Source organism: Anabrus simplex, chromosome 2 (genome assembly GCF_040414725.1).
Source record: "Anabrus simplex isolate iqAnaSimp1 chromosome 2, ASM4041472v1, whole genome shotgun sequence".
NCBI lineage: Eukaryota > Metazoa > Arthropoda > Insecta > Orthoptera > Tettigoniidae > Anabrus > Anabrus simplex.
The window spans coordinates 58510689-58524053 of NC_090266.1; the positions used below are offsets into that span (position 1 = coordinate 58510689).

At 44.2% G+C, this 13365-nt stretch overlaps 1 protein-coding gene across 1 annotated transcript in view; it reads left to right on the forward strand.

Annotated features, from left to right (window-relative positions):
- The first annotated feature begins 4553 nt into the window (after positions 1-4553).
- The window catches only part of Sptz (Spastizin), a 713541-nt gene continuing 704729 nt past the window's right edge, over positions 4554-13365 (forward strand). The window contains exon 1 of the mRNA XM_067139843.2: positions 4554-4783. Within this exon, the coding sequence (XP_066995944.2) occupies positions 4635-4783 (149 nt within the window). The 5' untranslated portion in view covers positions 4554-4634. The remainder of the gene's footprint in view (positions 4784-13365) is intronic.

Genomic DNA, 13365 nt, shown 5'->3' on the forward strand with positions numbered 1-13365 from the left:
GATAAACGGATAGAGGAAGAAGGAAGAAAGGAAGGAAGGAAAGAAAGAAAGTAAGAAAGAAGATACAAATATTATTTGATATTTTGATAAACTGAATGGTTTACAACAAACTATCTCTTAAGAAATTTCAACAAAAATAAAACATTGATATTTAGCTTAAGTACTCATTAAATTATTTAAGATAATGACCCTGTAATGCTGTTAGTATAGTACAGTATTCGGATGGGGAGCTGACTTGGGATGCACATGTAGATCTTATTGCACGGAAATTTTCAAAGGTACTTTGGCCTATTTATTAAGGATCCTTACTTATAATGCCTGAAGTAATTTCCTGTGAAAAAAGCATCTTCGCGTTTTTTTTCATAGCATTCTGCAATGTGGGATTGTACCAAAATCTCAGTGGTTCCTGTAATCTAAAAGAATGCTCTTCGTCCAATATCCAAGTTTCCACCAGGTACAAGTTGTTACCACTTGTTTATTGATAATTCTACTATGATCGTATTTAATCTGTTCATTTTAATGCATTATATAAAGCAAACCATATCACCGATTTTAATACCGAAATATCTTTTAGAATCACAACACAAGTAGTAGAAATCAAGTGGATATAGCCTATTCCAGATTACAGAAATCAAAGGCATGCCACCCAATTTATCCATAGATTCTCTTCAACAGATTTCCAACCAGAGTACGGCTTCTTACTAATAACATATTTAAAACTACATCGAAGCATTGGATGTGGAAACATCCTTTTTATTCAACAAGGTGTTCTTTGAAATCGATGTAGTCGGTATTTAATTGCAGAACACTGTAAATATTGTGTACCAAAATTTCAATATATATCGTAACGTGACGGCGGGTTAGTAGATAAATAAATACACGGCTGGTAGCTTCTGCTCCATGATTTGTTAATGATCGCTAATAACTACTTACGTACACACCACACAGTTACACGAGTTAGCACTCTTTAACTGTTCTGAATGTTCATTCACACTAATTCACACAGACACTTACAGTCTGAATCCCTACACTACGCACACTCCTAAAACTGTGATTCGAGCCCTAGGACAGTTTCTGATACAGTTCAGAGAGCAAGATACAGCGGCCGCACACTTTCAGTTCACGCACGCACTTACCCCCGCCCCCTACCCCTCCCTCCAACACACAGAGCTGTTTCGATTCACTATTCCCTCGTAATTCATCGACACTCACATCCCTCTCCGTCATTTCACACATAGCGCTACATTGCTCCAAAGCACAAATTCCACAGCGCTGTTACAGAACTGACTCATGTGCGCAATCTCTTATTCATTGAGTTCGTACCCTGAAATGGCTTACGCTTTATTGCGAGGCTGACCCTTCGAGATCATTCGAACGAGTCGAGAAGAGAGGTGTCCGACTTGTGATCAGCATGGACTCCAGAGATGTGGAGAAAGTGGTGGGGAAGAAGATCTTCTGCGGGGTGCATGTTGCTACCTTCACCTTGGTGGAGAGAAAGCGCGACAAGCAGAGGACCAACCCCACCACAGACAACACTGAGACCAGCAGGGGCGAAGAGCGGGAGCCCGGACAGGAGGCGGAGTTCCCTTCCGAAGGCCATTTTGGTAGGTGTTATGTCGGTCGTCTCGTGGGCGGGCGGTCTATAAGCCACCAAGGAGAATGGGGCCATTCCTTCCCAGTTCCTCTGGGGTGCGCCGAAACCGCCTTCGTGAAATGTTCTTCGACGCCATGCCATCCGACTGATGGTGGAAATGCGCTGCACGTCTTTTCTGCACTCCCTTTGCATCAGCCTCGACTCAATGTTCAGCGTCGGTCGCTGTGCAATTTACCGGGTGAGTTGGCCGTGCGGTTAGAGGCGCCCGGCTGTGAGCTTGCATCCGGGAAACATTAGGTTCGAATCTCACTGTCGACAGTCCTGAAGATGGTTTTCCGTGGTTTCCCCTTTTTTACACCAGGAAAATGCTGGGGCTGTACCTTAATTAAGGCCAAGGCCGCTTCCTTCCAATTTCTAGGCCTTTCCTGTCCTATCGTCGCCATAAGACCTATCTGTGTCGGTGCGAAGTAAAGCCACTAGCAAAAAGCTGTGCAAATCCCTCTATACACCGAAGTGACAGAAGAAGTTCTTCACCAAGACGTCTGCTACTGTCGATGACTCTTGCTTAGGGCTGACGGCGACTTGGTGAAGTAGTTCATGGCAAGGAGTAGCTAATGGTTCCCGGCGTCGAATTCGGGGAATGGCCCATGATATCACTTGGGATCTTTTCGAAGGGTTTTCCCGACGTTGTACTAAATCATCTGGCCCGAACTCCTGGTATATAGGCCACGGCTTGCAACGCAGGTGTCAAACTTGTGATAGGTCCTCTCGACATCGTTCTGCTTGTGCAACCAGTAATACTGTTCCAAATTGGCCGGGAGTGGTGCCCGCATGCAACTCGGCCATCAATACTTTTCTCACACACCTGAGAATTACCAGCTTGGCTATCTGTTTCTTCTCGTCGGTAGACTCCCGCATACGGGTAAGCATTCTGTCACTAACTTTGAGAGATTTATACTGGACCCAGTACACCTTGTAGGTTGGACTGCGTTCGGCGATGTCCTGCCATTCCAGCCGTTGTCCCGACTCGACGTCCCCTAGGCTCTGCCCGCTGTCGTCGTCATTCAGCTGCTCCGTCCTCAAGGCGACTCGATCCCAAACTTCAGCGGCAGCGGCTCGCACGGTCTGCGGCACCCTCTTGCCTCTTCACCTTCTAGCAATGTGCACAGTTTCCAGGGTACGGCCTCCTGGACAGAGAATCAGCGTTGCAGTACCTCCTTCCTTGTCGGTGCTCGGCGGTGAAGTCGTACTTCTTTCGGAAGCTTAGGGGACTGATCAGGGCGTAGTGGTCTGTGCGCAGATGGAATGGCTGTCTCTACTCCAAGGCCTTCACGATGGCCAGCAATTCCCGACGCGTCCCGCAGTAATTCCGCTCAGCTTTTTATAGTCTTGCAGAAGTAGCCGATCACCTTCTCTTGGCCATATTGCACATGCGACAGCCCCCCACATAATTTCCACTTCGCTGGCGTCGGTGTCTGCGATGAACTTCTCCGAAGGCTTGGAATACCCCACGATGGATGTCTACACAGGGACACCTTTACTGTACGGTAGGCAGGCTGTGACTCTCTTGGCCATCGGAAAGATCTCCTCTCAACGGTGATTCGTGTAATTTTTTTGTGATGTCCACATAGCTGGCTATAATGCTGCGGTAGTACGTGGAAAAGCTGAGGAATCTTCTGAGTTCTCGCTTGATATTTTGGCACTGGCCAGTTCCTGACGGCTTTTAACTTCTCCGGATTTGTAGCTACTCCCTCCGATTACACGATGGGGCCCAGGTAGCGCATCTCCTTCTGGCACAGCTGTCTTATTCAAAGTTTTAACTTCAGGTGTGCTCGTCGGAAAGTATGGATCACCGTTTTATCTTTGTCTTCCGAATTGGGTGCCAATGGGCAGTATCGAGAATTCAGGTCCATGGTCAAAAACCATTGGGCTCCAGACAGCGTGTCTCAGGTGTCATCTCTCTCCGAGGTAACGGGAAACAGTCCTTCTTCGTGACGTCGTTCCAGTTGCGGTAATCGACGCAGAAGGAAAGTTCACCGCTCTTCTCCTTCACCAGGACTACTGATGATGACCACGTGCTGTCCGACTCCTTGGTGGTTCCCGTTGCTTCATGTCATCCAACATATGGACGATTCCCGCTTTCTTCGTCAGGGGTACCCTGCGGTTTTTTGCCGGATTGGGCTGGTGTCGTCGGTGTTGATGCGATGGTGTACTCTGTCTGTCCTTCCGTACTAGATATGTTCATCGATAAAATGCACGCGGCTGGTAGCTTCTACTCTACAATTGTTTAATAATCCCCACTATCTACTTAAACAAAACAAACAAACAAACAAACAAACAAACAAACAAACAAACAAACAAACAAACAAACACACACACACACACACACACACACACACACACACACACACACACACACACACACACACACACAATTATACTAATTAGCGCGCTCTCTCTGTTTTCAGTGTTTTCAGCGTTCAGTCACACTAACTCACACATACGCTTACAGTCTAAATAACTACACTACGCATTCTCCTAAAACTCTCAATCGGGGCCGATGATGTTCGATGTTAGGCGCTTAAAACAACAAGCATCATCATCATCATCATCATCAAAGATCTCACTCCAGCCCTAGAAGCAGCAGGAAGAATGGATACATTTGTTTCTTATGGGAACAGAGTTACAGCTTTTACCATGTAATAGTGTGTACAAAGACTAAAATACTTGGTAACTAAGAAAAATATGTACATTCATTCGTAATGCGTTTTCTTTTCCGGCGTCTTAATAATGATCTGTGATGAATATATCTCAATTTTTTTACGGGTGTTTGGTAGATCTTGAAGTATGTTGAGTTACGGCATTTTGGCTATTCCTTGCCATGATAGTATTCCGTGCGTGTGTCAAAGTCAGCTGATATGAAGTTTGTGTATATTGTGAACCTAGTGGTGGCTATGAGTGGCGTGCGTAGTGGTTTCGTTCAATTTATTTATACTGTGGGAGTATTCTGTTTTGATTGAATATAGGACTGTATCGTGAAATGGATCGATTGTGTCATTATTTAAGACTAGGCCTGTGGGATTTGGCCGCGGGTCTATTCCGTTCTGAAGACTCTGATATTGTGATGTCCAAGAAAACTAATCTGCACAATTTTTTGAAGCAGGCTATTTTGAATTCGGAGCAACTGTGGTAAGTTATAAACTCATTTTGAACACTTTCATTTTGTTAACTTTCTCTTGCGTTTTGATATACTATCTAATTGGGAAGGTATCTTGCAAATACAATTTTACCGAAAATTTTCAGGTTAGAACGTTGAATAATATTATGAGCATCGTCGTCGTCGTCGTTGTTGTTGTTGTTGTCATCATCGTTGTCACTTGACCAGCAGATTCCTTCTTGTCCATTATTTACAATCCTTCTGGCACACTAGATTCCACTTCCATCCGCATAAGGACTTAACCTGTTCACAGCTATATTATCTTTGCTTGAAGGCCTGCAGATTACGAGTTGTCGTGTGGTCTGTAGAACGAATCCTCTCTGCCATTTTTCTTGGCTTTCTAGACCGGGGCCACCATCTCACCGTCAGATAGCTCCTCAGTTTTAATCACATAGGCTGACTGAACCTCGAACCACTCCTCAGATCCAGGTAAAAATCCATGGCCTGGCCGGGAATCGAACCCGAGGCATCCGGGTGAGAGGCAGGCATGCTACCCCTACACTGCAGGACCGGCCAATGACTTGTAGGTAACATAATTTTTTATATGTATGAAACTGTAGTAATAATAAAAAACAGATTTAACGTTTCTCCTTTGAGTTTTTTGTATTCTGTTTTCTTTTATGTGCCAGTTACTAACAGAAAGCTTATGTATTTGACCATCTTAAAATACCACTTTACAGATCCGGGATTGAATGCGGGAACTTGAACATAGAAGGGCAGTGTGTACTGTCTTATAATTAAGCTGAATGCTTTAGTGTTAAATGAATAAATAAATAAATAAATGAATATCTAATGATATGTCCTGGTAAAATAACAAAATTTTGAACACTTGTAGCCGAACAATCTTTTCACTTGAGAACATGTGGGAAAGATCGTAGGTATATGATCTCCATTCATTCAGTTTAGATAGATAGATAGATAGATAGATAGATAGATAGATAAAGAATGGGTGAACCCTGCCTTTGCAGGGCTCCACATGTAGGTCTGTGAAGACCCTTTGTGTCCCGTAAACGGGTTTGCCTAGTCCAGCCCTAGTGCTCCTATAAAGGATACCAGTGTCCGGATGTTGGCATTCCTGATGTCTTCCAGGCTCACAAAATGTGAGCCAAGGTATCGATGTCTAGTGCTTGCAAGAGCCTCGCACTGACATAACACACGCGCGGAGGTCTTCTCCTCCCTACCACATCTTCTACACATCGGATCCTGACTGATTTTCATGATGTGTAGGTGTCTCTGTAAGGTATTGTGGCCTGTCAATAGTCCAACTACCATTCGCATTCTGGTCTTATTCAAATTTATCAGGACCTTTATATAACTTTGGCTAGGCCCTTTGATAAGTTCACGTGCCTGCCTTGCTATAGTTAACCTCTTCCAAATGTTTAAGTGAGACTGGTTTGTCCACTGGGATATTACCAGTTTCATGCTTCGGAGTGACACTCCCAGGAAGGGCTCTGGTCCTATGAAATGACCTTTTGAGCCTTGTTTCGCTAGTTTGTCAGCTTCTTCATTTCCACTGATACCTGTGTGCCCAGGGACCCATAATAGGGTAACTGAGCTAAGTTCACACAGCTGATCTAACATCCTTTGGGATTCCCATATCATTTTTGATGTTGTTTTAACTGCACATAGTGCTTTTAACGCTGCCTGGCTATCGCTGCAAATGGTGATGCATCTTCTGTGTCCAGGCATGTTCCTTATATATACAGCATGGGCCAGTATTGCGTATACTTCGGCCTGGAAAACAGTAGCGTATTTACCCATAGGTAGGGAGAGCCTTGTCTTAGGCCCCCAGACCCAGACCCCGGCGCCTGCGCCCGTCTCTGTCCGCTGTGTACCGTGTACAGCCCCAGCATCCGCGATCCACTCCTCCCTTGTGGGTATCACCACTGTGAACTTATAATTCAAATTAAAACTAGGCTTCATCAGGTCCCCGATCATCGTTGTCGTAGGGCAGGTCTGGTGAAGCCTTGTAAGAATAGAGGCATGACCTCTATTCGGATTCTTGAAGGACCATCCTCCGAGTGACCAGAGGTGGTAGGCACTCATTCCCGCTATTTCCTTAACATATAAATGTAAGGGGGGAAGACCTAGGATGGCCTCCATTGCACATAATGGTGTAGTATCCAGTGCCCCTGTTATTCCTAGACATGCAAGTCTTTGGACACTGTTTAACTTGGTGGTCACAGTTTTACTCTCGGAACCTGGCCACCAGACTAAAGATGCGTAGGTGATCGTGGGCCGTACAATAGAAATATAGAGCCACTGGAGCACCTTAGGTCCTAGGCCCCAAGTCTTTCCGACGGCCCTCCGACAGGCCCACATAATCTTGCGAGCCTTATCCACCTTATGGTCTATATGTTTCTTCCAACTCAGTCTTGCCTCAAGGATTACCCCTAGGTACTTAACTGAGGTTGTCTTAACTAATTTTTTTCCCAAATAGGAAAGGCTATGACAGTCCGTCTAGCCTCCTCCTCCTGGTAAATACCACGAGCTCTGTCTTGTCAGGATTAACTGACAAGTCCATGTCGTGGCACCATCTTTCCACCCTACGTAGGGAGCTCTGTACGAGCTATGAAATCGTACTGGGGAAATTTCCCACCGCCATCAGGCTAATATAATCTGCATAGCCTTGGGCGTAAATTCCTCCAACATTTAACCTGGTAAGTAGTTCATCCACTACCAGACACCATAATGTTGGTGATAATACTCCTCCCTGTGGACACCCCCTGTCTATATTAGCTCTCAACGTTACTGCGTTGAGGGTAAACAGAACTTGACGGCAGCAGTGAGGCCATAATCCATTTTATGAGCATCCTGCTCACTCCTCTTCTCTCTAGACTAAGTTCTATGGAGCCCAAAGATGTGTAGTTAAAGGCCCCTTCTATATCTAGGAATACAACCAGAGCAAGTTGTTGCTGATCCAAGGCACTCTCCAGCCTAGAAACTAACTGGTGTAGTGCCGTCTCAACCGACTTCCCTGGTTGATATACATGTTGATGAGGATGCAGGGAACAGTCTCTTAATACTTTCTCCCTGATATGTCTATCCACCAGTTTTTCCAAGGTCTTAAGAAGAAAAGACGTTAGACTGATGGGTCTATAATCCTAGGTCTAGTATATGAAGACCTTCCGGGTTTGGGTATATACACTACCTTCGCCTGACGCGACAAGGAGTACACGTACCCCATAGTGAGACAGGCTCTAAAAATTCTGACCAGGTATGGTATAAGGAGCCCACCCGCTTCCTGAAGGAGCGCCGAGAAGATCCCATCCATTCCTGGGCTTATGTAGGGGGCAAAAGATTCTAATGCCCACTTCACCCTTCTTGGGGTAACAATCTCTGCGGCTTCCTTCCAGCCACTTCTATCGGGTCTGAAGGATCCGCTCGATTCTACTTCACTATTCGTGACTGCTGAACCTGGAAAGTGGGCATCAAGCAGTAAGTTCAGGGTCTCCCTTTCTGTGGATATATTATATCCACCCGAAGGTGACTCCAGTGAGCCCAGCCTTGCCCTTCCATCCAAGGTTAGAATTTTATGAAGCCTTGCTGCTTCATGTTGACTTTCAATGGAGTCACAAAACTGTCTCCAAGATTTCCTAGAAGCCTTTTTGACATCTGATTTGTACCTTCTTTGTGATTCTTTATAAGAATCTAGGCTTTCTTGATCCTGAAGTTCCCTGTATTTATTCCAGAGCCTTCGTGTGTTTCTCCTCAGGTGTTCAAGATAACTATTTCACTTGAAGCTTCTTGTTACTCTTTTTGCCTTAACGACTGGGCAGTTTAATTCTTAAGAGGTAACCAGTGTCTGTGTGAGAAAGCTCACACTGAGCTCGAGCTCCTCTTTGTTAATTATATTTGAGGGTCCTCCTTCCAGTCCCCTCCTCACGTCCTCCCTGAAAGACGTCCAATTGGTTCGTCTAGGGTTTCTATAAGGTGGGATCTCGAAGGAGCCCTCTATATGAAACACAATGTGTCTATGGTCTGACAAGGAAGGCTCCAAAGAGACTTTCCAGTCTGTAAATTCCTGTATGATCTATGATCCCCTCACTCCTGTTATTGATGAACGTAGGGGTATCACCTATGTTCATGATCTCAAGATCAGTTGTACATAGAAATTCTATGAAATGCTCTCCCCTTTGGTTTGTGTGTTTACTTCCCCAAATGCTGTGATGAGTATTGGCGTCACATCCTACTATGAGGTTTAGTCCTTGTTTCCTACAGTGTATCACCAGTCTCTTGAACTCCTCCGGCGGGGGTGGAAATTCAGAGTCTTCTGGGAAATATGCAGAACAGACAACCAGGTCTCTTGGCTGTCTGCCCTCTTCATATCTCACTAGAACTGCTACAAGGTCTCTAGTAATGAAGCCTGGTATAGCCCAAGTGTTACGATCCTTAACTAGTATACATGCTCTAGGCTTTTCCTCTGCTACTCCACTGAATAGAGTGAAGCCTGCACATTTTAGTCCCATGATATGCCCCTGACTAAGTCAGGGTTCTTGTATCAGGGCGACCGAAAACCTGCCTTTCTGGATACTTCTGATAAGTACCCTAGAGGCCGCTATACAGTGTTGTATGTTTGCCTGTATGAAAGTAATCATTCCTTACTTTCATGCAATACTTTACCTTATGCGGTCTCCGGAACATGCAGCTCCGTCTCCCGCGATGAATCTTGAGGCTTGGCTGGCCCTGGTTCCTGTCCGGGCTCCTGCTCTTCGCCCCTGCTGGTCTCAGTGTTGTCTGTGGTGGGGTTGGTCCTCTGCTTGTCGCGCTTTCCCTCCACCAAGGTGAAGGTAGCAACATGCACCCCGCAGAAGATCTTCTTCCCCACCACTTTCTCCACATCTCTGGAGTCCATGCTGACCACAAGTCGGACACCTCTCTTCTCCTCCTTGCAGTCGTAGACCCTCCAGCTGTTGGGATTTAAGCCATGGTTCTGGCGTGCCATTCTTCCCAAAAGGACGCTATTGTCCTTTGGTTGTCCTGGTATCCAGACCATGACTCTCTTATAGGAAAGGAGTTTATCCATGCCCACAATTGTAAGCCTGGCTCCTTCCCACGGTTGTATACCTGTAACAAGAATAGAAAGCCATGCTACAGTCTCATCATTCTCTGCGATAATGACGGCCGCACCTCTCGACAGATAGTAGTCCAGGAACTGAGGCTTAATGGGCCCCTGCTCCGGAAGCTTGTCTATCAGATTGGCGATAGCCTCCTCCACAGATTCCACCTGTTTCTCGGTTAGCTGCTGATCAGGATATCCTACAGGTACTATGGCCATCCTGATCCCAGCTTTAGCTATCCTAGCATACTCCACCTTGGGTTTTTTGTGGGTCTGCCGATCTTCTTCTGGGGTTGCCCCCGACAGAAGTAATTTCCCCAGAGGTATCTTGGTGGGTGGAGTCCTCTGTGCCCTAGAAGCAGAGCCCTTTTCAGGGTCCCGCCTCTTGTGCCCATTGGATCCCCCCCACAGTCGTCGCTGTCGTGGCAGTAGAAGGCCTCTCAGCTCCAGGAGTTAGGCCCTCTTTGGCCTGCTCCCGGGCCTTTAAAGCCTTCTTATACCTCCTCTTCTCAGCGCCAGAGCGCTGTTTCTTCTTTTTCTTCTGGACCAGTAGATTGCCCACCTCTAGAGTGAGTTCTCTTACTGTCGAGGTCGTGCTGTCCGAGGGTATCTGCGAAGAGTCCCCATCGGTTGTTGCTGAATTGGTGTTCCTCTCGGAGGCCCCAGAAGAGCTCTCCGGTTTATGGGTAGCTATGGTACTCATTTAGGTCCCACGAGTAGCTAGGGAAATATATGTCCACCCAGGCAGAGCCCCGCATACCCGGGTAAGGCTACTTACAAGTGACTATTCTCATTTTGGTTCCGTATTGAAGTTGACGTATGTCTCAAGTGTTATTACAATATTATAAGTCCACCTGTTCAATACAATACAATATGATCCACTATTTCATATGGTCAAATGTTTTTTATACATAATACATAAAAGTCAAAGGTACATGTTTCACCCTCCTTAGGGGCATCATCAGCCTATATCAATCTTAAAAATAATAATAATACATATACTTATAAATTATAGGTTAAAATGTTGAAAATGGTTTCGTAAAACATTATACAATAACATCTAAAACAACGATAATGCACCAAAGTATGTTAAAAGAGAGTGAAATTAACAGTTTGAAGATTAAAACGTGATTAAACATGAGATTTTGAGAGTCTAAAACTAAAATGGATCCATATTTTTATAATATCATTAAGACTGTGAAAGCCTTGAGTATAAAAACAATCATCAAAGGGGGATGTTTCTTCAATTCCCAAGTTGAATCCAAGGTGGTAAAATCACTTTCAGTTATTTAAAACGGAAGTGTGAATGTAATAAACAAGTTTAAAATGTATATGATTGGGATATCTGAAAGCCAAGAAGAAAATGGAACTTCTGTAGAGGCGATGCTTGTGATAAAACGTATGTCAAAGCTAGCAGAGTTCGGAAATTATGGTAGTCGAATGGATCTAAAAGATAGTCAAGTTGATATATAATTCAGTTGAAACATGTGTTGGAAGAAATGTTCAGGATTTTTCGTACGGAGCGTATTAAGTACGTCAGGTTGTTACAGCAGCGCTAGCTTGACTGGGTTTTCGACTTCTAGTACACCGTTATAATACTAGAAGTCGAAAACCCAGTCAAGCTAGCGCTGCTGTAACAACCTGACGTACTTAATACGCTCCGTACGAAAAATCCTGAACATTTCTTCCAACACATGTTTCAACGGAATTATATATCAACTTGACTATCTTTTAGATCCATTCGACTACCATAATTTCCGAACTCTGCTAGCTTTGACATACGTTTTATCACAAGCATCGCCTCTACAGAAGTTCCATTTTCTTCTTGGCTTTCAGATATCCCAATCATATACATTTTAAACTTGTTTATTACATTCACACTTCCGTTTTAAATAACTGAAAGTGATTTTACCACCTTGGATTCAACTTGGGAATTGAAGAAACATCCCCCTTTGATGATTGTTTTTATACTCAAGGCTTTCACAGTCTTAATGATATTATAAAAATATGGATCCATTTTAGTTTTAGACTCTCAAAATCTCATGTTTAATCACGTTTTAATCTTCAAACTGTTAATTTCACTCTCTTTTAACATACTTTGGTGCATTATCGTTGTTTTAGATGTTATTGTATAATGTTTTACGAAACCATTTTCAACATTTTAACCTATAATTTATAAGTATATGTATTATTATTATTTTTAAGATTGATATAGGCTGATGATGCCCCTAAGGAGGGTGAAACATGTACCTTTGACTTTTATGTATTATGTATAAAAAACATTTGACCATATGAAATAGTGGATCATATTGTATTGTATTGAACAGGTGGACTTATAATATTGTAATAACACTTGAGACATAAGGCTACTTACTTCGAGAGGGCGCCAAGTATCTCAAAGGCTCCATTCAGGACACATCTCCCATGTACCATGCACCCCATCGGCACGGGTTGCATTACACCTTAGGGTTGGATGGTGCTTTAGCTTCCTCCTCCGTGTATACCGAATGGTTACCCAGTAGGGCTCCATTTGGCATCGCAAGAAAGGAGCTACTAGTCCCCCTCACCACGCAGAGGATCTTCAATTGAAGAGGGTAACCAAGGTTAACCCCTTACAATTGTAGAAGTACACACGAGGGGGTTCATTCAGTTTTCATGGAAACAAAATTTTCTGTATTTGTTTTTCTTAAGTTGGGAATGGTTGATATGCTGTCATGTTCAAACTATCAACTATCTGGAATCGTTGAAAAAGTCGATGAAGAAAGCCGTAATCGTACCCTTAGCTCCGACCATAACTCCCTCAACTTCTAGGTTTCCGAGGTGGTATTTATCAAGGTAGTAGGGGATAGATGGACTGTAAATATGTTTTTATCTCTTTGACGACTTCTACTGGCTGTGTTGCATTGGTATTTGTCAGTTGGGTTGATTATGTATCCACTTTTTGTTTTGTTGTCGAAAGTGATGTCTCTTTGATGAATGCTGCCAGTAGTGGAGATGCCATGAACTACTTCATGGATGGCTATTCCAGAATCTTTCAAGCTGTTGGACAGGATGGAACAAATGCATTGATATCTGACATTAATTAGATTTCCATTGCACGTGCAGTGACCCAGGAGCTGGGGGGGAGGTTCCGATTTTGTTGTGAGAATGTCAACAACAGTTACTGTCGTCGAGCCTGCCTGGAATAACTTGTACTGCTGCTACAATGACTACCATCTTAAAGCCCTTGCACCATTCACCGCTAGTGAGTTCTTGGTGGTTTTGAACACACTTCGAACCCCTTTGCTTTTCTGAGAGAGATGGCACCATTTGCCATAATTACATCCTATGGAGCACTGCGTACTGTTCTAGCATCGAGCAAGTTTATGTTCTGACGGTATAGATTTTCGTTGTGTTGTACATCCAGTTGCTGGAAGCAATGGATACTTTCATTATGAAGTCATGTTGTATTGTTGATGTAAGCATCGCTGGCCATGTATGAGCATTAAAGTGAAT